Source organism: Lactuca sativa, chromosome 5, assembly GCF_002870075.4.
Source record: "Lactuca sativa cultivar Salinas chromosome 5, Lsat_Salinas_v11, whole genome shotgun sequence".
NCBI lineage: Eukaryota > Viridiplantae > Streptophyta > Magnoliopsida > Asterales > Asteraceae > Lactuca > Lactuca sativa.
This window is the reverse complement of record NC_056627.2, coordinates 320789116-320816858: the sequence shown is the minus strand read 5'-3', so window position 1 is coordinate 320816858 and position 27743 is coordinate 320789116. Positions and strand designations below refer to the sequence as shown.

Here is a 27743-nt window from a genome sequence, read left to right as displayed (position 1 = left end):
CCCCACAATACATCGAGCCCCGCTCGGCATCAAGCCCCACTCGGATTACAGATCTGTTATTCTCAGGCCTCGCCTCTCACTGGGCCTCGCCCACTATACACATACAATATATCACATAATCATGTTAACACATAAAATGATCATAAACACTTGCATATGCTCCAGTCATCGAGCCTCGACTGACATCAAGCCCCACCCGATACACACATAACCATATAATCATATAATGAAACATCCCAAAAATGCAGTCTAAAAATTTTGTTTTAATTTAATAATAAAACCATAGTCATCAAACATCATATAAAAATCATAAACAGTGTATCTCAAAATATCATAACAATTGTCAAAAATATCAAAGTATAAACATCCCAGGCTGAACAGATATTGTGTGCACTGCAATCATCTCGAGCTCCTCTTTTGACAACCGAAGTAGCTGAAACCAAAACTGAAAACCGTAAGCACGAAGCTTAGTGAGTCTCCCCAAACTACCACATACCATACACAAAATCATGCTACTGAGAGATACGGGCCCCGCCCACACTCCGCTAACTAGGAGATATGGGCCCCGCCTACACTCTGCTAACTAGGAGATATATGCCCCGCCCACACTCTGCTGATTAGGAGATACGGGCCTCGCCCACGCTCCGCTGACTAGGAGATATGGGCCCTGCCCACACTCAACCAATCATGAGATAGGGGCCCTGCCCACACTCGAATAATAAAGAGATACGGGCCCCGCCCACACTCACATACATAAACAAACACATACAAGTATAACACAGATAACAAATACACAACCTACCATTATACCAATATCCATACTTAAATAATAATGAGACACGTGCCTCGCCCACACTCAGCTAATAATGAGATACGGGCCCCACCCACACTCGAATAATAATGAGATACGGGCCCCACCCGCACTCACATATATAAACAAACACATACAAGTATCACAAAGACAACAAGTATAGCAATCCAACAATCTGACTGATATCTATACTCTGGTAATAATGAGATATAGGCCCCGCCCACACTCAGCTACTAACATATCATATATACAGGTTTCCCTTGGTGCCTTAGACTCCTTCCTATTGAAGGAGAACTCACCTCGCACTGCTGGAGTGAGGTGAATAAATCTCTGGCTGTTAGCTGATAGATCCCCAGACTATCAACATCAAAATAAAACCCAATTAACCATTTGGGTTTCCAATGCATAACTCTAAAATACACATTTGGGTTTCCCAACTCATACTCTGTAGGCCCAAAATACCAATAGCCAACCAAGGCCCAATTATGGCCCATTTTTTCCAAATTGGGCCTAAACCTCTACATGGTCTTGCCTTAAGGCCCAACCATTTATTCTTGGTCCAACACTTGCATTCTGATGGTCGAATATCTCATAATCATCAATACCCAGTTATGGCCCATCTATGGCCAAATTTTCCAAATTGGGCACAAACCTTTCCAATAGGCCTTATCCTAAAGCTCAATTCAGTATTCTAGTCCATACTTGTTCTTGGATGGCCCATCAATAGTGCAAACATCTAGGCCCAACAGAAAAGGACCAACTCAAAACCCAATAAAATTAGGGTTTCCACATGAAATGTCATGGTTAAGTGTTCTTACTTAACCCATTAAGTCCATTATTCCACTAAGACATCATACAACGAAATCGACATAGGTCATAACTCTAGTCTACTGGTCCAAAAGTGGGTCCCGGCAATCCAAAACTAACATTTTCTAAAATTAAGGTTTTCTAAACCCTAATTAGGCTTTCTAACCTAAACACAAACCAACTAAGTCCAATTCAAGCTATTGGGTCAATTAGGGTTCCACTAGCCCATTAGGGTTTTATTAGGTCAAACACCACCCATCACCACCTTGGGCGGTGGTGGTCGGCGACGGCATACAGTGGCAGCCACCACCTCACGGTGGTGGTGGTTCTTTTCCTTGAATCCATACAAAGCAAAACATAAACTTTTCTCTTCATAAAATACACTCACACATAGCCACCCTTCATGCTGGTTGGTGGCGGCAAAAAACGGTGGCAGGGGCAGCAACCATCATGGTTGGTTGCCATGGTGGTTGCTTGCGATTTCTGACAGCTAAAATACACACACATTCGACTATACATTGTTCCTTCGCCACTCCAAGCTGAGTATGCACCTAACACACCATGACACGCACTACGCCGCCACCCATACGGCGGAAGATGGTAGCCTAAGGACTCACGAAAAGAAGATTGTCCGGAGCAACGATGGCGACCGGGCTCGAGAAAATGACGACAGAAAAAAAAGAGAATACCTTACCGGTGGAGCGAGATGCAGCAGCGACACGAACTCGCTGGTCTTCACAGCCACCGACAGTGGCAATGTGCGAGGTTTAGCTCCGAGTCCCGACTTCTCACTACGTCTCCAGCAGCAAAGTATGTTGTGGCACTTCGGTGGCGGGGTGGCTGCTTGGCTGCTTGTCTGATCGAGAAAACAAACGAATAAGAAAGATGGCGGCTGGGGAGTCATAAGGTGGTGGCGCCTGCTAAAAGATAAGGTTTAGGGTTTGCTCGTCCAAACACATGAGGGAAAGAATGCACCGATTTATCCCGTGAACTCCATACAACTGTAACGTACACGTTTTGAAATCGTGTATTGTAAATTATAAAAGAGAATAATATTATGTGAAATTGAGTGTTGAGTTCTAACTGATAGTTTTTACTAGAAATAAAGTAAAACTATGTTTAGAATCACTCAGAAAATATTGGAAGTCTTATGAGATTCCAATCAAATGCCAAATGGTAAAATTTAACAAAAATATAAATTTTGGACTAATTAAAACTTTATTATTGAAAATTGTAAATAATCTCGTTAGAAATTTATAGGCGAAAACCTCGTCGAAATCCGAGTTATAACGAAGAAGTTATGACCAATCGAAGATTCGCAATAAAACCGACACGGCGCCGAATGACGTAAAAAGTGAGTTTTTGATAAACTAATTTTTAGCTTTAGTGATCTAAATGAAAGACGTAGTATTCATTAAACCTAGAAGTTCGATAAAAAGAACGCCAAAATCTGAATTTGTATAAGGAAGTTATGATTTTTCTAAGTTTCGGCTTAGTAGTAGACAGCTAAAAAAAACTCGAATTTTAGATCGAGTGATTTTTAGCCGATACAACCTAAACTAAAATTGAAGATCTCGTCAATAGCAGTACAACGGTAAAAAGTCTGACGAAAACGGATGTCAGATAAAGAAGTTATAAATTTTTAACGGATTATCCTGTCCCGGTCTCTTAAAAATAAAATAATAAAAATAAAGTCAAAATTAGCTGACGGAGTCTAAACGAAAGTTGTAGAGCATATTCCCGCCTACGCGTGCATCTAAAGAACGTCAAAAACGGAGTTCATACGAAAAATATATGAAAATTTTGAAGTTATTAAATAAAAATAAATGGAAAATCCGAAGCCTTATCCAAAGGGGTACGCCCAGCGTTCGCATGGAGGGTCTCGTACCAGCCACGTCGCCCCTATCTTCACTCAGATGACACGAATCGCACCCGTTTGACACGTCTGAAGCCCAGTTGATGACTCTTCGCTGGTACGCCCAGCGTACGAAGGCTACGCCCCGCGTAGATGGCCGCCTCGGAGTACGCCCAACGTACCGAGGACTTACGCTTAGCGTAATGCGAGCCTCGGTCCCCTATAAATAGAATGCGAAGGCAGCCGGGTTTTGTTTAGAATTCTTACACTTTTTCACCTTATACTCTCTTCAAATTTACCGTAACACCCCCATAAGTCCCGGTATCAATCCCAACACCCGAAGTAAGTCCCGACGCCCCGAAGATCCCGAGAAAATTATATTTTGGGTGCTGGCCTCCCCTTCGGTCCTCTCGACCGGATTCTGGAGAACTACTTCTCCCCTCTACTACTACCACATAACATGTATCGCAATATCAGTATCTATCTAACATGGCTGGGTATGACTACCCCTTCGGCCCTACCGACCGGATATCTCGGGGACTATTTCCCCCTATTGTCACTAGCACATAGCATCATATCATACTAGCATATAAACGCAACACAGGTAGTAGTAATCCCTAGATGAATATCACAGAGACAATCATCTACATACAACTCCTATTGGTGGGCCGGCATTGTGGCCGTAGACCCACCGCTACTGGAAGGTAACTCACCTCGAATAGGCTGCCGGTCTGTGTGGGAATTGGCGGTCTACTGCTACTGCTGCTAACGTCCCTCGACTGTAATTCCCACAAAACGATCAGTCAAACACGCTAGATGTTCTTAGGGTAAAATGACCCTTTTACCCCTCACCAAGTCAAAGACCAGGTCAAAGTCAACTTCCAGTTGACTGGACTCGCCGAGTCCATCCCTCACTGATCCGGTCCCACTCACCAGGTCCCTCTTTTCACTCACTGAGTCACCCCTGACTCGCTATCCAGGACTTTGGGGCCGACTCGAGTACCAACTCGCCGAGTCCTGCGAGCAACTCGCCGAGTCCTGCGAGCAACTCGCCGAGTTCCTCGAGCAGGACCCCTGCTCGCTTCCAATCCACACCAAAACACTCCATTCGAGGGTTTGGGGGTTTCGGGACTACGTTATACGGTTAATTCCGTGCACAGGCACGAAGGGTTGAGCCTTCGACGCTTAAACCCCTCGTGTTCTGTGGATGTTCATATTACTCGCCGAGTTTGAAGAACTACTCGGCGAGTTCCAGGCAATCTTCATAGGACTCGCCGAGTTTGTTCATCCAACTCGCCAAGTCGGTGACCATCTTCATAGAACTCGCCGAGTTCCACCTTGGGACTCGCCGAGTCCTTCGACCCACTTCCTGGGTAGGCCAGATCTGGGACATGCAACACTTCCAGACCACAGATCCATGGTCCTAGGGCTCATTTACCACGTAAAGTTGTAAACTTTACGTGCATGCATGGCCCTATGAGCTCAAACATGCACTTCCAAGCCATACAAGAGGTCCTATGCTCAATGGGGACTTCCACCACCTCAACCACAGAGACTTTATGCTACTATGAAGTCCAAAAGGTCCACATCCGAAGTTCTTGCAGAACATTAGCCAAAAACACATAGAGATTTAGGTTCTTAGGGCTTAAAACCTCTTTTCTTAGGGACAAAAGGGGACTAACAAGCTAAAGATCAAGTTAGGGTCTTTTCTACCTGAATAGGAGCCTTTCACAGAGTAGATTCCGGATCTTCTTCCCTTCTTGGACTCTTCAATCTTCTCCTTCTTCTCCCAAGCCCCAAATCACCTTCAAAATGTTAACAATCACCCACAATGACACAAAGGAGGCTGGAGTTTCGTTCTACAGGTCTCTGGGAGTGCTAAGGGAAGTGGAGGACTAGGTTAGATCGATTAAATAGGGTGCAAACACCCGGGTTAGGGTTTAAGTCCAAACAGGGTCTACTCGCCGAGTCCATCGGACCTACTCGCCGGGTAGACCGAGTAGATCCCACGTCTAGTCCCGCTTCTACTCGGCAAGTCGGTCCTTCAACTCGTCGAGTCCAAGGCTAATTATGCAAAATAAAGAGATTTAATAACCACGAATACATACCAGGAATCAGGTGCTACAAATCTCCCCCACTTATTTTAGACTTCGTCCTCGAAGTCTGCTGCTCGATCCTGAAACAGCTTGGGATAGTGCTCCATCATCTCGTCCACTGGCTCCCAAGTCCATTCTGAACCCTTGCGGTGCTGCCATTGCACCTTCACTAGCTCCACCCTCTTGTTCCTCAAATCCTTCGACTTCCTGTCGAGGATTGCAACTGGGCGCTCAATGTAATTCAGGCTGTCATCAACCTGAATATCCTCCAACGGCACTACCGCTGAATCGTCCACTAAGAACTTTCGCAGCTAAGAGACATGGAAAGTGTTGTGGATCTGGCTGAGCTCGGCTGGCAGATCCAACCTATATGCCACCTTGCCCACCCGGACTACAACCCTGAACGGTACGATGAACCTCGGGCCCAACTTGCCCCGCTTCCTGAATCGGATGACGCCTTTCTAAGGCGACACTTTCAGGAGAACCATATCCCCGACCTGGAACTCCAAGTCGGATCGACGCTTGTCGGCGTAACTTTTCTGCCGACTCTGAGCAGTCTGAAGCCTGCTCCGGACCTGCTGAATCCTCTCGGTCGTCTTGAGCACCACTTTGGTGCTCCCCATGACCCTCTGGCCAACTTCACCCCAGCATATCGGGGTCCTGCACCTTCGTCCGTACAACAACTCAAATGGAGGACGATCAATACTCGCATGGTAGTTGTTGTTGTATGAGAACTCGGCCAGGGGAAGATAGGTATCCCAGCTACCACCGAAGTCTAGCACGCACGCCCACAGCATATCCTCCAGAGTCTGGATGGCCCGCTCGCTCTGGCCATCCGTCTGCGGGTGAAAGGCGGTGCTAAAATGCAGACGAGTGCCCAACTCGTCATGGAATCTCTTCCAAAATTTGGAAGTAAAATGCACATCTCTGTCCGAGATCACCGATACCGGCACCCCGTGTCGCGCCACGATCTCCCTGATATAGATGTCGACCAATTTCTCGGCCGATATGCTCTCCTGAATCGGAATAAAATGAGCACTCTTGGTCAATCTATCCACAATGACCCAAATCGAATCCACTCCACATGTGGTCCTGGGAAGCTTCGTGATAAAATCCATCGTGATATCTTCCCATTTCCACAGTGGAATATCCAACGGCTGCATCTTGACATGCGGTCTCTGATGTTCGGCATTGACCTTCCTGCAGGTCAAACAACGCTCGACGTACCATTCCACATCCCGCTTCATGCAGGGCCACCAGTAATCCAGACGAAGATCCCTATACATCTTCGTCGCCCCGGGATGAATAGAGAATCGGGACTTGTGCGCCTCCTCCATCAAAATTTGGCGCAAGCCTCCGTGATACGGCACCCACACCCTATGGTGTAATGTCAATAATCCCTCGGCTATCATAATCAAAGGAGGACACCTGACCCACTACACGTTCACTCTTCCGATGTTCCTCCTTGATAGCCTCATGCTGAGCCTCCCGAATTTGCTCCAACAGGGGAGTCACCACAGTCATCCTCAAGCAGACGTCCCTGATCGGCGCCGCCTTGCGGCTAAGCGCATCGGCCACCACGTTGGCCTTACCCGGGTGGTAAAGGATTTCGCAATCATAATCCTTCACCACATCCAACCACCGACGCTGCCTCATGTTCAGATTCGGCTGATCCATGAGGTACCTCAAACTCTTGTGGTCCGTGTAGATGGTACATCGAACCCCGTAGAGGTAATGTCGCCAAACCTTGAGGGCAAAAACCATAGCCCCCAACTCCAAATCGTGCATCGGGTAGTTCGCCTCGTGAGGCTTGAGCTGCCTCGAAGTGTAGGCAATGACATGCCCCCTCTGCATCAGTACCGCGCCCAACCCAGAAATGGACGCATCACAATAAACCACAAAATCCTCTACGCCCTCTGGCAGGGCTAAGATTGGCGCCTCGCACAATCTCTGTCTCAGCGTCTCAAATGCAGCCTGCTGCTCGGGTCCCCACCGAAAGACCACGGCTTTCTTCATCAGCCGTGTCAGGGGCATGACTATCTTGGAGAAATCCTGAATAAATCTCCGATAGTAGCCTGCCAATCCTAGGAAACTCCGAATCTTAGATGGAGACTTCGGAACCTCCCATCTCATCACGGCCTCGACCTTGGCCGGATCGACCAGAATCCCGTTCTGGTTGACGAGGTGTCCAAGAAATTGCACCTCGCGCAACCAGAACTCACACTTTGAGAACTTGGCATACAAGCTCTCCTTCCTCAGGGTCTCCAACACCTCCCTCAGGTGTTCCTCATGCTCCTCCTGAGTCTTGGAATATACCAAGATGTCATCGATAAAGACTATCACAGACCGATCCAGCATCGGTCTGCACACGCGGTTCATGAGGTCCATGAATGCGGCAGGAGCATTGGTGAGCCTAAACAGCATCATCACAAACTCATAGTGGCCATAGCCCGTCCGAAACACTGTCTTTTGCGCATCCTCCTCCCTGACCCTCATCTGATGATATCCCGAACGCAAGTCAATCTTGGAGAACCAAGATGCTCCCTGAAGTTGGTCAAAGAGGTCATCAATCCTCGGGAGTGGGTAACGGTTCTTCACCGTTACCTTGTTCAACTCCCGATAATCTATACACATCCGATACGACCCATCCTTTTTCTTCACAAATAGAATCGGGGATCCCCAAGGCGAACTGCTCGGACGAATAAATCCCTTGTCCAGCAGCTCCTGCAGCTGCGTAGACAACTCCTGCATCTCGGGAGGAGCCAACCGATACGGTGCTTTGGCTATCGGAGCCGCGCCGGGGATAAGGTCAATCCTGAACTCCACTTGTCGCTCCAAGGGTATCCCAGGTAGCTCCTCCGGGAAAACATCTGCAAAATCCCGAACCACCGGAACCTCGCTCACTGTCGCCTTACCCGCCTCCCGGGTATCCATCACATACGCAACATACCCTGCGCATCCCTGCTGGAGATAACGCCTAGCCCTCGCTATTGAACATACAGCGGGTCCACACTGCGGCCTCTCGCCATGAATCACTAACTCTCCCCCTCTTGGGGTCCTGACCCGCACTAGCTGTTGCGTGCAATCTATCACCGCCCCATTAGGGCTCAACCAATCCATGCCAATAATTACTTTGTTCCCACGCAACGGAATGGGAACCAAGTCTACCAGGTAACGCTCCTCAAAAAAACGCAGAACGCAATCTCGAAACACCATCGATGCTCGCACCGATCGATCATCAGCAATCTCTACCTCTAAAGGGCAATCTAACTCACCTGAAGTCTCATGAAACTTCTTGCTAAGCGCAAGAGAAACAAACGATCGGGATGCACCCGAGTCGAACAATACCTGAACTGGGATGCCGTTCACATGGAACGATCCTAATGCATACAAATATATATATATGGAGCACATATCAATATCCTAACATCACAAAAATAAAAATAGAGGGAAAGAATTATACCCATCACCACATCGGGTGCGGCGCGTGCCTCCTCGGTAGTCAACTGGAATGCTCGGCTCCTCACCACCGGAGCCTCTGCCTTGCCCTGCCGGCCATCCGTGATCCGCAGGGTCGCTGGAGCTGGCACCTTCACCGGCGCTGAAACTGTCAACTGGGGGCAATTGGCCTTCTTGTGACCCCTCTGGTTGCAGTGAAAACACAGCAACTCCGATGTCTAAATAACTGCTGCCGGAGCAGTGCAATCCCTGCTAAAGTGCCCAGACTTGCCGCACTTGTAGCAGCCTGATGATCCTAACCGGCACGCTCCCTCGTGCGTCTTGCCACATTTCCTGCAGCGTCCCCGTCCCTGTTGGCCTTTCGGCCCGGCATCCGATCCCTTGGGCTTCTTCCCCGAAACCCTCTTCTACCTTCCGTTTCCGGATGTGCTCCAAATCTATCTCCCTCTCCCTCGCCCTGGCAATCATAGAGTCCAAGGTAGGGCAAGCAGAAAAGCTAACATGTTCCCGGATGTCAGCTGTAGCATATCGTGATAACGAGTCTTCCTCATGTCCTCGTCACCAGCATACTGGGGCACCAACAAAGCCCTTTCCCGGAACTTGGCGGTGATCTCCGCCACAGTCTCCGTCGTCTGTCTCATGTCCAGAAACTCCTTGGCCAGCTGTTGAAGCTCGACAGCCGGCGCAAACTTTGCCCTGAACCTGGTCACAAAGTCCGACCAGGTCATAGCCTCAATAGCTGAGGCCCCCAACGAGTCACCCACTGACTCCCACCAATCCCGGGCTCGATCCTGTAAACACCCGGCTGCATACATCACCTTCGACCCCTCGGGGCAGAAGCTAGTCAACTGTGCAGACTCAATGTCTGCAATCCATCGCCTGGCAGCAATGGGGTCTTTCACCCCATGGAAATCCGGCGCACCATTACCCCTGAAGTCCTTGAAGGACAGTGTGCGAGATCCTGACTAGCTAGATGCCAAATCACTCCTGAATGCCCGCAGGCGATCCTCCATCAACTCCATGATCCCTTCCTTGATCGACCCAAAGAGGATGGGGGTCGACTCAAGGATGCCCCTAGTGATCTCTGACACGATGAACTCGCGTAGTCCCTCATCTATCGGCTCGGAACCCGATCCCGAACCTGACCCCTCCTGAACCGCCATCTACCGACCTCGATCGAAGTACCACCATTCTGCAATACATCACAACAATAATTAGAGATACTGATACTTCATGAGGGATCACAACTACTTACAAGTTCCCCGGTCTTGTCTTGGCCTTCCTTGGTTCGGGTACGGATCCTCTGCTTTCAGTAGTACGGGCCTATACTACCTTCCACATCTATCCGTACCTTCTTCAAGGACCGCCTCGACTCCACCAGATCCCTTTCTCTATTCCTGATCACTTCTATACTCATCCCAGGCTCGCCCTAGGAAATCTCCGACTCTACTCGATCCAGTCCTTAGCTGATGCAGACCTCCTTGTAATGTCAATTAGCCATCACCCGAATACCATCACATGCGACGAGACTCAGATAATCCTTCGAGTACCCGAATCATCCCTATAACGGTTGGACTCAAACAAAAGCTGCGCAGTAGGATCAAATCCGACACTCTAAGATTATTCAACTCTGATCACATGTGACGTGACGTATTCGTCTAATGGCTAATTCCCATTATTCGGAGTCCCACATAGCACGAAGCAATCAGCATTCAGACAAGGGAAACAACCTCAAGCAACTCCGCTCTCATGGAGGGAAACTGAACTAGCACATAGTGCTAACTCACACTATCGGGCACAACCCTAACAGGCTACCCTACTGTTGCCTACTCGATACTAGCATGCAACTCTCATACAGCTGGAACACATAAAGCAGACACATAAGGCATCACTCCTAGATCCTTAGTCCTATTCTAGCATGCTGTTCTACAAAAGCTGATAAACATAACATAAACTTATATGGGTACTTTGGGGAATACTTACTTGAGCTCGGCCGGTCGCGCACATCACACACTTCGTTCTTTCTTAAACTCTTTTCTCAATTTTGTTTTGAATCCCTAAAACCAGGGCTCTGATACCAACTTGTAATGACCCAATTTTCACGTCCAAAAATTTTGTTATAAAACATTACATAAAAGCAGTAATAATTAAAACATTGTTTGATTAAACCATTTCACATCGAAAACCAAGTTGAAAATCACAACATTCGATCAAACAAATATCAGAGTATCAATTCCCAGAACAAACTCGTAACTGCGGAAACAGGAGAGTGTGTGTGTGACATGCTACTACCGCGCCGGCTCCTTTCCCCTAACTGAGGAGGTACCTGAAACCAAAACTACAAACTGTAAGCACAAAGCTTAGTGAGTTTCCCCCACTGTACCACATACCATATAATCACATAACATACACATATTGTCAAGCATATCTGGGTGCCCGACCTACCCCTTCGGCCCTCTCGACCGGACATTGCCTAGCATATCTGGGTGTTGGCCTCCCCTTCGGCCCTCTCGACCGGACATTGCCTAGCATATTTGGGTGCTGGCCTCCCCTTCGGTCCTCTCGACCGGATTCTGGAGAACTACTTCTCCCCTCTACTACTACCACATAACATGTATCGCAATATCAGTATCTATCTAACATGGCTGGGTATGACTACCCCTTCGGCCCTACCGACCGGATATCTCGGGGACTATCTCCCCCTATTGTCACTAGCACATAGCATCATATCATACTAGCATATAAAAGCAACATAGGTAGTAGTAATCCCTAGATGAATATCACAGAGACAATCATCTACATAAAACTCCTATTGGTGGGCCGGCATTGTGGCCGTAGACCCACCGCTACTGGAAGGTAACTCACCTCGAATAGGCTGCCGGTCTGTGTGGGAATTGGCGGTCTACTGCTACTGCTGCTAACGTCCCTCGACTGTAATTCCCACAAAACGATCAGTCAAACACGCTAGATGTTCTTAGGGTAAAATGACCCTTTTACCCCTCACCAAGTCAAAGACCAGGTCAAAGTCAACTTCCAGTTGACTGGACTCGCCGAGTCCATCCCTCACTGATCCGGTCCCACTCACCAGGTCCCTCTTTTCACTCACTGAGTCACCCCTGACTCGCTATCTAGGACTTTGGGGCCGACTCGAGTACCAACTCGCCGAGTCCTGCGAGCAACTCGCCGAGTTCCTCGAGCAGGACCCCTGCTCGCTTCCAATCCACACCAAAACACCCCATTCGAGGGTTTGGGGGTTTCGGGACTACGTTATACGGTTAATTCCGTGCACAGGCACGAAGGGTTGAGCCTTCGACGCTTAAACCCCTCGTGTTCTGTGGATGTTCATATTACTCGCCGAGTTTGAAGAACTACTCGGCGAGTTCCAGGCAATCTTCATAGGACTCGCCGAGTTTGTTCATCCAACTCGCCAAGTCGGTGACCATCTTCATAGAACTCGCCGAGTTCCACCTTGGGACTCGCCGAGTCCTTCGACCCACTTCCTGGGTAGGCCAGATCTGGGACATGCAACACTTCCAGACCACAGATCCATGGTCCTAGGGCTCATTTACCACGTAAAGTTGTAAACTTTACGTGCATGCATGGCCCTATGAGCTCAAACATGCACTTCCAAGCCATACAAGAGGTCCTATGCTCAATGGGGACTTCCACCACCTCAACCACAGAGACTTTATGCTACTATGAAGTCCAAAAGGTCCACATCCGAAGTTCTTGCAGAACATTAGCCAAAAACACATAGAGATTTAGGTTCTTAGGGCTTAAAACCTCTTTTCTTAGGGACAAAAGGGGACTAACGAGCTAAAGATCAAGTTAGGGTCTTTTCTACCTGAATAGGAGCCTTTCACAGAGTAGATTCCGGATCTTCTTCCCTTCTTGCACTCTTCAATCTTCTCCTTCTTCTCCCAAGCCCCAAATCACCTTCAAAATGATAACAATCACCCACAAGGACACAAAGGAGGCTAGAGTTTCGTTCTACAGGTCTCTGGGAGTGCTAAGGGAAGTGGAGGCTGGGTTAGATCGATTAAATAGGGTGCAAACACCCGGGTTAGGGTTTAAGTCCAAACAGGGTCTACTCGCCGAGTCCATCAGACCTACTCGCCGAGTAGACCGAGTAGATCCCACGTCTAGTCCCGCTTCTACTCGGCGAGTCGGTCCTTCAACTCGCCGAGTCCAAGGCTAATTATGCAAAATAAAGAGATTTAATAACCACGAATACATACCAGAAATCAGGTGCTACATTTTGATAAACTAATTTTTAGCTTTGGTGATCTAAATGAAAGACGTAGTATTCATTAAACCTAGAAGTTCGATAAAAAGAACGCCAAACTCTGACTTTGTATAAGGAAGTTATGATTTTTTAAGTTTCAGATTAGCAGTAGACAGCTAAAAAAACTCGAATTTTAGATCGAGTGATTTTTAGCCGACACAACCTAAACGAGAATTGAAGATCTCGTCAATAGCAGTATAACGGTAAAAAGTCTGACGAAAACGGATGTCAGATAAAGAAGTTATGAATTTTTAACGGATTATCCTGTCCCGGTCTGTTAAAAATATAATAATAAAAATAAAATCAAAATTAGCCGACGGAGTCTAAACGAAAGTTGTAGAGCATATTCCCGCCTACGCGTGCATATAAAGAACGTCAAAAACGGAGTTCGTACGAAAAATATATGAAAATTTTGAAGTTATTAAATAAAAATAAATGGAAAATCCGAAGCCTTATCCGAAGGGGTACGCCCAGAGTACAAGCGTACGCCCAGCGTTCGCATGGAGGGTCTCGTACCAGCCACGTCGCCCCTATCTTCACTCAGATGAAACGAATCACACTCGCTTGACACGTCCGAAGCCCAGTTGATGACTCTTCGCTGGTACGCCCAGCGTACGAAGGCTACACCCCGCGTAGATGGTTGCCTCGGAGTACGCCCAACGTACCGAGGACTTACGCTTAGCGTAATGCGAGCCTCGGTCCCCTATAAATAGAATGCGAAGGCAGCCGGGTTTTGTTTAGAATTCTTACACTTTTTCACCTTATACTCTCTTCAAATTTACCGTAACACCCCCATAAGTCCCGGTATCTGTAACATCCCAAAATTTAAGACCAAAATTTCTTTTTAATAAAACATTACTTCAAACAAAGCATCATTCCAAAACATAATTTGAGTATAAGTTTTCAAAAACACATGTTTATTATCAGAGTAAACGTTCCCAGGCTGACTATTCTATGGTGTGTGCCATGCGATCACCCCGAGCTCCTCCCTCCGCTACCGGAAGTACCTGAAAGCAAAACTGAAAACCGTAAGCACAAAGCTTAGTGAGTTCCCCACCTTACCACATACCATGCATAACCACATACTGCACATACTGGGCCACGCCCGCTATCCGGGGCCTCGCCCCTACTACGGGCCTCGCCCGCTACAACGGCCCCGCCGCTCCAGGCCCCGCCTGGCTTCGAGCCTCGCTCGGATACAGATCTGTTTCTCTTAGGCCTCGCCTGTCACAGGGCCTCGCCCACTAACATATAATAGCACGTAAACGTATCACATAACATTACATAAGCTAAACATATACTAACAACCCTTGCTCTAAGGCCTCGCCTATCTCTGGGCCCCGCCCGAGTTCTGCTACTGATGAGTCATGGAACCTCGTCCATACTCCTGCTGATAGTGAGGTTCGGGCCCAGCCCACCCTCACTCCTTTCCTTACTTGGGCCTCGCCCTTGCTCTGCTGCTACTGAGATATGGAACACCATCCACACTCTGCTATTGGTGAGATACGGGACCTCGCCCTCTCTCACCTCCCTACCAGGCACATACAAGTATCACATAGACAACGAGTATAAACTATCACATAAACTGCTCCTAGGGCACCGCCCTCTGCCATTGGACCTCGTCCAAATATCATACTAGCATACTGTGCCTAGGGCTAACCCCCGGGTCTTCTACTCATAGCTACATGGGCCGGCATTGTGGCCGTAGACCCATTCATACAAAGGGAACTCACCTGATATTGCCGAACTGCCGCTGCTAACCCCTTCGACCGCTACCTGACCGCTAACTCCGAATTGCTGCTCCGCTAGCTCCCCGAGCTACCAACAACAACCCAACACTTAGTCTAACTGACTTCCAAAGGTTAACCAAGTCAACTCTGGTCAAAGTCGATGTCCTGGTCAAAGTCAACCTTCCAGGTCAACCCTACTCGCCAAGTCACCCTACTGACTCGCCGAGTTCATAAATCCAGAGTCCTTCCACTCGCGACTCCACTCGCCGAGTCAGCCCCTGACTCGCCGAGTTTACTGATTCCCGATTCCTGCCCTGACCAACTCACTGAGTCCTGGCTCGACTCGCTGACTCGAGTCTTAACTTGAAGGGTTTGGGACCACTCGACCTGACTCGCCGAGTCTAAGAACAGACTCGCCGAGCACACGACAAACTTCATCCAACTCGACGAGTTGTTCATTCAACTCGCCGAGTTCATGCCCATCTTCATCCGACTCGACGAGCTGTTCATCCCACTCGTCGAGTTCCTCCTCATCTTCAAGCTACTCGCCGAGTCCACTCGAAGGACTCGTCGAGTCCACTAAGATCCACTTACATGCAGAGGACTTCCGAGTCATGCATGAGCTCCAAACTATAGATCTACCCTCCCCAAGCCTATTTCCCACGTAAAGTTGCAACCTTTACGTGTAGAGAGTGAGATCTAGGCAAAATACACCCATAGCTAGGGTTTAGGACCAAGAGACTCCAATTTCCACCCAATGGCTGATACTTTATGGGATTACATACCAAAATAAACATGGATCTGAGGTAGCAACCCCAGATCTGGACCTCAAGCTCAAGATTGGTCTTAAACATGGCTTAAAAGCCCCAAAACTCATAACCAAGGAAAATCTGGAGGAGAGAAACGACTTAATACCTTCCAATGCTCTGAAATGCTCCCCAAACTTCGGATCCAAGACCACTCCTTGATGCTTCAAAGATTCCCACTCCTTCTTCTTCCTTAAACCCACTCAAAAGTGGCTAGAAGCTTGAATGAACACAATGGGGGGCTTAAGGTGCGGCGTTCTGGGTGCAAGAGGCTGTAAAGGAGCCTTAGGAAGAAGATTAAGATGCTTAAATAGGCTCCAAGCCCCGGATTTAGGGTTTTCCTCGCACAGACCAGACTCGCCGAGTCCACTTGGCCGACTCGTCGAGTTGGTCACTTTCTTATCGACCCGGATCCCGCTCCGACTCGCCGAGTCCTTCCTTTGACTCGTCGAGTCCCTCTTAAATTTAGGGTTTCCTTTACTTTCTTGGCTTTCAAAATCCTGGGTGTTACAGTATCAATCCCAACACCCGAAGTAAGTCCCGACGCCCCGAAGATCCCGAGAAAATTATATTTTTAAGTCGAAAATCTGCCCGTGTAAGGCCGGTTTTCAAAGAATATCCCCGGTTTCGTCGTAGAAAGTCATATTTGGAGCCGAAGTGCTACCCAAATTAATATTTTAACCCCGGTTATTTCAAAGTGAGTTCGATATATAGGAACAATTGTATGTTATGTGTTATATGTGCTATATGCTTTTCAGTGTTATTATTCTGGGTTATTTTCCTGTGTTATTTTATTCGCTATTTTTAATAGCAAAGAAATACCTTTGACCATGTGATAAGTGAAAGGACTTAGATTCACGTTGGTACTGGTATGTAGCCTCTGGCCATGTAGAGCATGTTCCACGTAAGTGAATGACTTATATGGCATTGGCAGAAGATTAAACAGGGCGTGAAAACCTGAAATCTACCGAAATGCTAAACAGGGCGTGAAAACCTATAATCTATCAGATTGATAATCAGAATTTTGTATGTCTTCTGTGCCATTTGGGCCGATGTTTTATTGATGTATATCAAGTATTGAAATCGTTATGTCTCATTGATCGTAATCTTAGAATCAAATCTTGAGTTGATATTGAAAGTCTGACATATGATATGCATATGCTATTGATGTTCTTGTTCCTTTTTGCTTCTATCATATTAGTATATATAAGGCATAAGATTATATTGTATCTATTTATTGAATTCACTAAGCGTTATCGCTTATCCCTCTCAATGTTTAACAAATTTGCAGGCGATGAGTATCCAATATAGTTTTATACTGCTGAAAGATTTAGAATAGTTAATACTATTTCTCTGTATTTAATGTTCATGTATGTATATGAATAATAGATTCCTGGGTAGATATGTAATGTAATAAAACTTAGTCGGTTTGTATCCAATCTTTTGTAATCACTTTATCAATATAAAATATTGTTTTATAAATATGCATGTAGCATGTTTTGAGAAAGTAACTTAAGAATAATGTTGGAATAGTATGAAAGTTTGAGTCTTTCAGAAATACGAAAGTTGGGGTCTTTCAACAACTAATAACGAAATTAGTAGAATCGGTCCCTCCCTACTAAATTATTTTCAACATAAATCCCAAAAGTTACCCTTTAGTCCCTGATTCCATAAATTCATTTCATTTTAGTTCCAAAACTTACCAAACAGCCCCTTAGCCTCCAAAATCCCTTCAAATTAAGTCCCAATAATTTACCAAGCAGTCCCTGCCTTCATAAATATTTACAACCCACTCCGGAAGTTACACTTTTAACCCCCAACTTCTAAAATTGTAACAATTAACTCCTTGAGCCCAACACCTTGCTAAATTATTATTGATTTTAGGGCTATTAATCATTCAATAATTTATTTATATTTATTTACTAACCGGGGTGTTACAACTCTCCCCTACTTAAATTAGATTTCGTCCTCGAAATCATTTTTACCATTCCTTACCCGTCATCAATATCAGGTGAGTCTCCTCACTTATTCTTACCCGTGTGGTAGAATAGTTGTATATGTATGTGACGACCAGTTGGGTCTATGTGTTATAATAGTGGTTGTTTTGTTTATACGTGTTGAGACTTTGGGTAGTCTCTGTGACAACCTGGAATTTTTTGCTTTAAAAGCCAATCAAAGTTAGACTCTTTTGCTATCTTTTAGCATGGATTAGGGTCAATTTTGGTGTTCTAAACCAAGTATAATCAAGGTAGGAGCCTAGAAATGGGTTAAATCAAGTCAAAGGAAGCAAATTCAAGCCAAACACTCCAACATATGGAGTGTGCGGCCGCACACATGAGTGTGCGGCCACACACACATGAGTGTGCGGCCAGGGGCGGAGCCAGGATTTAAGAATAAGGGGGGCTGATAGCCTTACATCATAATAATATATTAAAATATAATGTTATATCCGAATAAAGTAATATGTCTAAAATTTTAAAATAAAAATGACAAAGAATTAAATACTTGTCTCCATTAACCTCAATCTTCAATTCAACTAACTATAAGTATCGACTCATATTCATCCATTAACCTGCGAGTATTAAAATAATTAGTTAGAACATATATACATATGGATCATTTTAGAATATTAGAATATATATATATATATATATATATATATATATATATATATATATATATATATATATATATAAGCATAAAAAATAGTACCTTATGCACTTTAAGTTGTGCTCGTCTTTGTTTCATGGAATAAAAATAATCTATAATCTCATCCGTAGGAAATGTATCGGCAATCTCTCTCTCAATGTTAACAAGCAAACAACTTTTAAGAAAATCATCACTCATGGTATTTCGGAGTCGTGTTTTCAAAAGTTTCATTGCCGAAAATGCTCTTTCAGATGTCGTGGTAGAAACAGGGAGAGTCAATATAAGACGAATCAACTTATCAAGCAAGGGATAAGTACTCGACTTTCTTTTTTCATGTAGGCCTCTACACAACTCAGAAATTGTAGAAGAATTTTTCAGTTGTGGGTGATTTTGCACATCTATTTCATAATGTTTTAACTCAAGTTTCAACAAACTCCTTTCGCGCTCCGTAAAGTCCATAGGGTAATATGATGTTGCCAATTTACATATATCCTCAACGTTTAAGGACTTTCTTGGATCTAGCATAACACTGAGACGGAGAAGCTCTGTTGCAGACTCATTAAATCTGGAATTCAGCTCTTGCAACTGACTATCAATAGCAACAATGAATAGTTCAACTCGGTAGTGATGCTCTGTGGTTATATTGTCTTTCTCACGGCGTTGGCGAATTATATATCTATAAGCTTCATTCATGTTAGGGACAGGAATGTTATTTTTCTCACAAAAACAAACCACTTGATCCAATAGAGATTGCCAACCTTCATCTCTCAACTTTTGAATCAATATTTTTGTTGTAGATACCAAGGCCAAAGCATTAACAATATCTATAGATTTTTGTTGTAAGGTTTGGCAAAGCTTGTCAGTTATCCCCATTATTTCTTTCATCATGTGCATAACAATGACAAAATCGAATGATAATGCATGTGTAAGTGCATATGCCGCATCACCTCTTTGAGAAGATGTAGAACCTTTTAAAGCAATGTCATTCAATACTGCACAAGATGGACCAAACAATCTTATCAAACTGCATATTGCTTTGAAATGAGAACTCCACCTAGTATCTCCAGGCCTTTGCAGTGTTCGTATTTGATTTGTACCTTTTCCACTCTCAAGCTCTCCGACCTCGGTTAAATGAGAAATTTCAGCAATTTGAGCATCTTGCAGTTGATCATTACGTTTGGAAGAAGAAGATATGACATTAACTACAAAATTTAAAGTCTTGAAGAAGTTATGTACCTCAGACACATCTTTCGACGCTGCAACTAGAGCCAATTGCAGTTGATGGGATAAACAATGTATATAATAAGCATATGGACATTCCTTTAATAATAAAGCTTGGAACCCATTCCATTCTCCACGCATGTTACTAGCCCCATCATATCCTTGACCTCGGATATCTTGAACACTAAGTTTATGATAAGATAAAGAACATAATATCTCATTTTTCAAGGTCAATGAAGTTGTATCTTTAACATGAATTAAGTCCAAAAATCTTTCTTTAACATTTCCATCTTGGTCGACAAATCTCACAACAATAGCCATTTGCTCTTTCTTAGATTCATCTTGAGACTCGTTAACTATTAAACAAAACTTTGACATCCCGATTTCATCACGAATTGTTTTTTGTACATTTGTAGCTAAAACACTTAAGATTTCTTTTTGGATATCTGGTGATGTGTATTTTGCATTTTGAGGAGCATTTTCTAGCACAACATCAGCAACAGTCTTGTTATAAGAAGCAAGGAACTTTATCAATTCAAGAAAATTCCCTTGATTTCTTGAGTTAGGTCGTTCATCATGACCTCTTAAAGCACATCCTTGAAACGTGAGCCATTTAATGGCCACAATAGAAACTTTAAGGCGTAGTCTATTATCCATAACTTGTTGGGTCGTTTGCTTCTCTATCACATTCTCTATGTGACATAACTGGTTTTTTAAATCTTCATAACATCTAACAGAAAAATTATGTGCTGAGGCTGGTGTTTTACCTTCATGTACGATGAAAGCACAATCTTTGCCACAATTTACCTTTTTCCATCTATTAAACCCCGATACGGTAAATGTATCTGACCCGACTTTGCCAATAGGTTTTTTATTAAAAAGAAAGCAAGGAAAACAAAATGCAACATCCTTTTTCTCAGAATATTCTAACCACCAAAAATTCTTGACCCAAGCTTGTTGAAAACTACGCATAGACCCGCTACGACCACTTGGACTGAATGGATACTTTGATTTTTGAAGTTGGTATGGTCCAAGTTTAATGTATAATCGTCTAATCTCATCACGTTGGTTACTTGGATAGCTTAAGATTGAAGGTCGTTCTCCTGGATCACGAATTAAAAAAATTTAATTTTACCTCTCCTAAAGCTGACATATCATTTTTTTCTGGTTCAATATTATTGGGCTCTTCAATGTTACTATTTCCATCATGTTGTGGGTGTGTATTATGATCATCTTCTTTGGTATTATCAGTAACCGAATGCAATTGTGGATCACATACATCTTCTATTCGTTTGAAAAAAGAATCGATGGTTCTTTTCCTGCTCATAATATATCCTATAAATTTATAATTGTAATAGACCAAATTAGCAAAACCATATCATGTAACTACTTGTCTGGTTATCTACTTACGATTTACCCATTTACAAATTGACAATATTATCAATTGCAAATTGCTAGAAAAACTAAATGTAATGAGAAAGAAAAATTACCTGATTAATTGGTGTAGCAGGAGGCAGAAACAAAAACAAGAAAATGTATTTCGTATTCGAAGTCGTCGTTTAATTGAAAAAGGATATGTAATTTATGGGTTTGTGTGGCTAGGTTTAATATTAAAAGCCAATCCTACCAATTAAATTAAAGACGAGTATTAATTGGGCTTTTCTAGCTTGTAGTCCATGTGTTTCTAGGTAATTAGGACCCACTGACCAAGACACCGTTTCAAAACAAAAAATAAATAAATAAATGAAACATGTGGTTCTAAATTGATTGTCTAACAATCTTAAAGTTAAAGGGGGCTAACTGATACATATATTTTATATTATTATATGAACTTTTAAATACTTCATGGGCTTCTACTACATTTAACATTCTAATATTTGTATTGGGGGGGGGGGGGGGGGGGGGGGGCTACGCATCCGGCAGCCCCTCCATTCCCTCCGCCGCTGTGTGCGGCTACACACCCATTCAGCCACACACTCCTTCCTATTTAAAGAACACTTAGTTTTTGAATCACTTTTTCCACTCCTTCAAGTCAAGAACTCATTTTCTCTCAAGTATCATACCGATTTTCACTTCAATCTTCAATCAAGTAAGTGATTCATCTTTTGATTAGCTAATACATGACCTTAACTAGCCTTCTTCCCTACTTTGATCCATGAAAACACCTTTTTGGTGTTAGATCTTCAAAAACACCAAGAACACATACTAAACTTTTTGGAGTTTAACCATACTTCTAAGTCTCTAGATCGTGTAAACACTTATCATAGCTTGTTATATGCCAAGAACACTTGAAGATATGCAGGAAAAACGCCATTTCTCATGATCTTCAGGAGTGTACGGCCGCACACACCATGTGCAACCATACACACCCCTTTTTATGTCCTAAAATGGCAATGAACTCCATATAAAGCTAGGGCATGAAGTAGAAACCTTCCTAGATGAGTCCTAAGGCCTTGAACATACGTTTTGGCACACTTCATGGAGAGTGTGCGGCCGTACACACACCATGTCCGCACACACACACAAATGGTGTATCTTGACCATATACTCCCTTGTATAGCCATATACCCCTTATATACAATCATTTATTGTTGTAACACTTCAATATAAGTGCTTACTAGTCCCTGAGGTGGTCCCAATTCAATAATTAGTTGTTACAAACACTGATTGTATACATACATATGTCATTATATGGTTAATAGGATTCGTTTGTGCTCAAGTCCGCAATTGACACTCAACCTCCTAAACTGATCCTACCGTCGCATCACTCACCACAGGTGAGTTCATAACTCTACATTTTGTCACTTTTCACTGTTTTAAGGGGGAATACAAGTCTAAACACAAGAAATTGTGTTTATAGTAAATAAAACTCTTCAAATGTTGTAAATGACATCAAGTCATCAAAATGATTTTAAATATAAATAAACTCTTTAAATATTGGAAAAAGCTTTTAAATGGTTGTTAAACTCTTTTAATATTAGAAAATGCTTTTAAATGTTTTAGAAAATCTTTTAACTTATATTGTGAATAATTGATGTCTATATGGATATAGTTAAACAAGTAGTGTTTAAAGGACTTAGGACTGACTACTAGCTCTAATCCCTTTTCCTTGTTTGGATGTGGGTTTAGAGTAAGGTTGTTTGTCCGAATGTTGTTTAAATATTAATTGTATATCATGTATATGTATGTAGATATAAAAGTTCTAGAAGTCAGTTTGATACCTTGGGTATCAATGGTATTCTTTCAGTTCAGTTCAGTCAGTCAGATACAAAGAACTTACTAGTAAACTATAAGGAGTATAGTTAGAGAGTCAATGCTCATTACTTGGTAGATCAATACTTTTAACTTGGTAGTTCATAAAAGTCATAGCAATACATAGAGATATAATACTTGTTAGTTATCTATTCAGAAAGTACGAACAATAATACGGACTAAATATAAGGAGCTAAAAAAGGTACATCTTTCAATGTACCACACGTATAAAAGGGTTACCCGGGCACGGTACCGTACCTTCAGTTAACATGGGTATGCGAGCATTGTACCACGACACCAATCATAGGTAGGTACACGCGCATAGTACCAACACCCAAACATAAAATGAACATAGGTAGTAGTTCTGTGATTGCCTAGTATATACCCAAAAGTTATGTAGAATGAGAAATTGATAGACGGTTGAATATGCGAACTCTGTTTTACTTTCCTTTTCCTTGTTTGGATGTGGGGGTCCGACAGGATCACACAATCAATTGTCCGTCCGTTTCTGATTATGTATAATAAGTATGTACTATGTGAATCACGAGACAGTCTTTTCAAAGTGTATTCAGAGTACTATTCAGAAAAACATAACGATTGTACTATAGTCTTTTCATAGTATATTTATTATACTATGAACTGAGACTGAACTTGCCATTTTAATAGCATAATATCCAACATAAGAATGGTTTTATGAGATATAAAACTAAGTATACTACTCCATAGTATACTTATACATTCGTTAAGTCATACTTTTGGAGAGTTACAAGTTAACTATTCCATATCACAGTACGCCAACCTTCAGTATAACGGTTTTCGGTGATAAAACCACAATTCAATAACAGTTAGGGAATATGGGTTTTCCTAGGTTCAATGGTAACATTTTCTAGGTATACTAGTAACATTTACTAGGAATTCTAGTTCATTAAAAAGGATTCTTAAGAAGGTTATTATCATGATTTCCTCGCTTATACATTCCCGAGTTATATATAACGAAGATCTGGTAGACAATAGAATGTGAGACTTCTAACTTAGATTCTTTTCCTTGTTTGAATGTGAAACTAGGGTAGAACCACACATTTTATTATCCGCCCAATCTTGATTATATCATAACGTGTATAAGTTAAGTTTTCATGGATACTAACTCATCTCTTAGTCAGAATCAGTATAACATAGATTACTTTTAATTATAACTATAATAATTCAGTTTATACGAAAGATTATATATAATGAAGACTAGATAGATTGGAGATTGTGTGAACCTAGTTTTGCTTTTCTTTTTCCTTATTTGGATGTGGGGGTACGACCGAATCACACAACCGACTATCCGTCTCGTATCGATTATATGCAATTAGTATAAACTAAATGATTATAGAAGAAAATTGTTTCAATATTACTTTACTTTTAAGGAAACATAAGGTTTTCTTGTCAGTCTTTCAAACTTGTTCAATTGTCAAGAAGTTTCTTACTTTAAACTAAATCTTATGCACTCACCAGCTTTATAGTTGATACTCGCTTTCAAAATACTTGTATTCTTAAACATATATTAAGACAGGTATCAAACCGGAGTTCGTGAAGACGGAGCAGTAGTTTCTCGTCTTATCTTTTGATACTATTATACTATAACAACATGTAATGTTTTGAACTCGATGTAAACACTTTTACATATATATTAAAGAATGTTGTTGCTTTGATTACTATTATTTAATTGTTGCGATACTACATATGACGTCCTTCACCCCGAACGTTTCCGTCATTCCGGTTTTGGGGTGTGACAGTCTCCAGGGTTGCTGATAACCCATAATTGATATGACGTCCTCCACCCCGAACATTTCCACCATTCCGGTTTTGGGGTGTGACAGTCTCCAGGGTTGCTGATAACCCATAATTGTTTTATGTGTTGTGATGTATGTGTTATTTTGGGGAACCCAATAAGCTTTGTGCTTACGGTTGTTGATTAAATGTGTTTCAGGTACTTATGAGGATTGCGAGAAGACGAATGCTTAAGTGTACACATTTTTCAAGAGATTTTGTTTGGATATCCTGGAACACTTTGATATTTTGATGTGAAATTGTATTTGACATTATGAATTTTCTTGGGTTGGTTTTTATGAAAACTAATTTTCTATGATTTTAAAAATGAAAATTTTGGTTTGAAAACTTGAATGTTACAAATTCTTTAAAGCGCATTCTTTGTACCCTTGCGTGTGCGTGTTGTAGGACGATACCATGTTGGAGATTTGAGGTTGGAGAGGAGAATTGACTTTACCTAGTTAATAATTGACCTCCAACGTTCGTATTTTACTATGTAACCTATTGAAACCGGTGCCTTTCCTCATAATTTCATTAAAATATTTTATGCAAAGTCAACTAAAAATTAAATTAAGACTTTTATCAATTTAATGGTATATAACTGAATTTTTTTTTATGATATTAGTCATTTTTTATGTATTGGTCATTTTATAATCAATCAACTGTGCATTTGAACAAATGAAGGGGTCGACTGCGTTCAGCGGTTCTAAGTAGCTTCCAGAATCATCTTTAGCACTCTACATCTCTATATAAATCAACGATCGATACCGTTAAGTCTTCTCTCATATTCCGATTCCGATTGTAGTTGATTAACTTACACAAAACCGATCAGAGTTTGTAATTAGGGTTTACGTTTTGTTGATATGGCGAAAGAGGGACCTAACTGGGATGGCTTGCTTAAATGGAGCATTGCTCATTCCGATGGCACTGGAACGGCGAGAAAGTTAAGGTACGCTAACCCCGTTTCAATTTGTTTATCCGCTTTCAATGAGTTGAGTTATTTCTTGTTTGCTTCAAATTGGGATTTTGATTTCTTTTTATTGTTTGCGATTAACAATCATGTTTGGAAAAAAGTGTTTATCTACTTGTTCTATTTGCTATTCATCCCAGACTAAATAACTTGCGTTAAGAATCAAAAGGTCACGTTGACTGTTGTTTGTAGGCCGTGGTTCATTGTCTTGTTTCCTTAGTTTTGTTTTCTAGGTGTTTAGGTGTTTCATATGTTATTCTGTTTAGGTTTTCATATAAACCCAAGAATGGTTAAATCTATACAATTCTTTTCAAGGATTCATGGTAGACTTTTCAAATGGAATATTGATACTACATAAATCAGTAGTTATGCTGTGGATGCAATATTTGTACTATATACATGTAATAATTTCTCTTTTTTTTTTTTTTTTTTTTTTATATTGTATAGTGAGGATGATCGGAAATGGTTCATGGAAGCTATGCAAGCTCAGACTATTGATGTGGTCAAACGAATGAAAGAGATAACTCTTGTTATGCAAACTCCTGATAATATCCTGGAGGAACAAGGAGTAACATCAACAGATCTTGAAGGTATATGAGAAATACTTCAAACTTTTATATTCAATCAATCAATCTACATTTTAAACCATACCAAGGTGTTTACAATGCTATGTTTCTTTCTTTGAAGGTATGCTTGATGAACTTCAGGACCATGTCGAATCCATTGATATGGCCAATGGTAAGCTTTTCCTTCCATTTTATTTTTCACATACTTACTATTCATTACAGAATCCAAGTTCTCTAATGTGGTTAATTGATGCACTCTATGTCAGATCTTCACTCCATAGGTGGTTTGACCCCTTTGCTCAACTATCTTAAAAGCTCCCATGCTAATATCAGAGCTAAGGCTGCAGAGGTTGTAAGTACAATTGTCCAAAACAACCCAAAAAGTCAACAATTAGTCATGGATGCAAATGGCATGGAACCTTTACTTTCAAATTTCACTTCTGATGATGATGTCACCAGTCGCACCAAGGCACTTGGTGCAATTTCCTGTGAGTAGTCCTTCAATATTCATATATGATATACCTCTTTTTTTTTTGTGCTTTTCATTTTATAAATTGTAACACATTTCCCAATGGTTAATTCCAGCTTTGATCAGACACAACAAGCCAGGGATTCAAGCATTCCGCCTTTCAAATGGTTATGCTGCTCTGAGAGATGCTTTAAGCTCTGAAAGTGTGAGATTCCAGAGGTATCTTTCTGTTTTTAACTTAAGTTAAGTCAAATAGAAACATATTATTTATTTTGTGTTGATTGAAATGCAGGAAAGCACTGAACTTGATTCAGTATCTGCTTCAAGAAAACCCAAGCGACTGCAGTGTTGTTACAGAACTTGGGTTTCCACGAATCTTGAGACACCTGGCAGGAAGTGAAGATGCAGAAGTAAGAGAAGGGGCATTGAGTGGTCTTCATGAGCTTGCAAAGGTTGAATCATCAGTAGTAGAGAAAGATGATGAGAAATTCAAAAAAGTACTTGAAGATAGGATTAATGACATCAGCATGATGTCATTAGAGGATCTTGCTGCTGTTAGAGAAGAAAGACAGCTTGTTGACTCTCTTTGGACTGCTTATTACAATGAGCCATCTTTGCTTAGAGAGAAGGGGCTTGTTGTTCTTCCAGAGGATGAAGATGATGCTCAAAAACGACCCCCAGATGTCGCGTCTAAAGTATTCAAGTCTCCTCTTAGACCTCCACAGAGACCTCCGTCAAGTAATGATGAAAAGTCAAAATCTGATAAGAAAGATACCCCTTTGTTACTTGGACCTTGATTCTCAAATCACAGGTTGCAATGTTACTTTGTAATTCCCATGTTTTGCTTTTTTCTTGTTGAATATTGTTTTTGTTGCTACATTTTAATAGTATTTTTTCTTTATGTGTAAAATGCATTTTGGAGGAAATTTGTTTGAATTATGAGTTTCTTTTGTTA

General features: G+C 42.5%; 2 protein-coding genes across 2 annotated transcripts; one reads left to right on the top strand and one right to left on the bottom strand.

Annotated features, from left to right (window-relative positions):
• Window positions 1-18409: 18409 nt before the first annotated feature.
• Window positions 18410-21140, bottom strand: LOC111889415 (uncharacterized). Its single transcript, XM_052763836.1, has 4 exons — window positions 21130-21140; window positions 20917-21038; window positions 18562-20822; window positions 18410-18421 (listed from the first exon to the last, which is right to left on the bottom strand). The coding sequence occupies exons 1-4, from the start codon at window positions 21138-21140 to the stop codon at window positions 18410-18412; spliced, it is 2406 nt and encodes an 801-aa protein (XP_052619796.1).
• Window positions 21141-25441: 4301 nt separating this feature from the next.
• On the top strand, window positions 25442-27743 carry LOC111889400 (hsp70 nucleotide exchange factor fes1). The gene is made up of 6 exons (XM_023885546.2): window positions 25442-25732; window positions 26201-26343; window positions 26441-26491; window positions 26586-26807; window positions 26905-27007; window positions 27081-27743. Exons 1-6 carry the CDS (start codon window positions 25647-25649, stop codon window positions 27583-27585), a joined length of 1110 nt encoding a protein of 369 aa, XP_023741314.1. The 5' UTR covers window positions 25442-25646; the 3' UTR covers window positions 27586-27743.

Coding starts and splice junctions, on each gene's coding strand:
- LOC111889415 (XM_052763836.1), bottom strand. Junction 20,823..20,916: donor CCCACAACATGATGGAAATA/GTAACATTGAAG, acceptor TTCGTGATCCAG/GAGAACGACCTTCAATCTTA.
- LOC111889400 (XM_023885546.2), top strand. CDS start 25,647: ATGGCGAAAGAGGGACCTAACTGGGATGGCTTGCTTAAATGGAGCATT. Junction 25,733..26,200: donor GGAACGGCGAGAAAGTTAAG/GTACGCTAACCC, acceptor TATATTGTATAG/TGAGGATGATCGGAAATGGT. Junction 26,344..26,440: donor AACATCAACAGATCTTGAAG/GTATATGAGAAA, acceptor CTTTCTTTGAAG/GTATGCTTGATGAACTTCAG.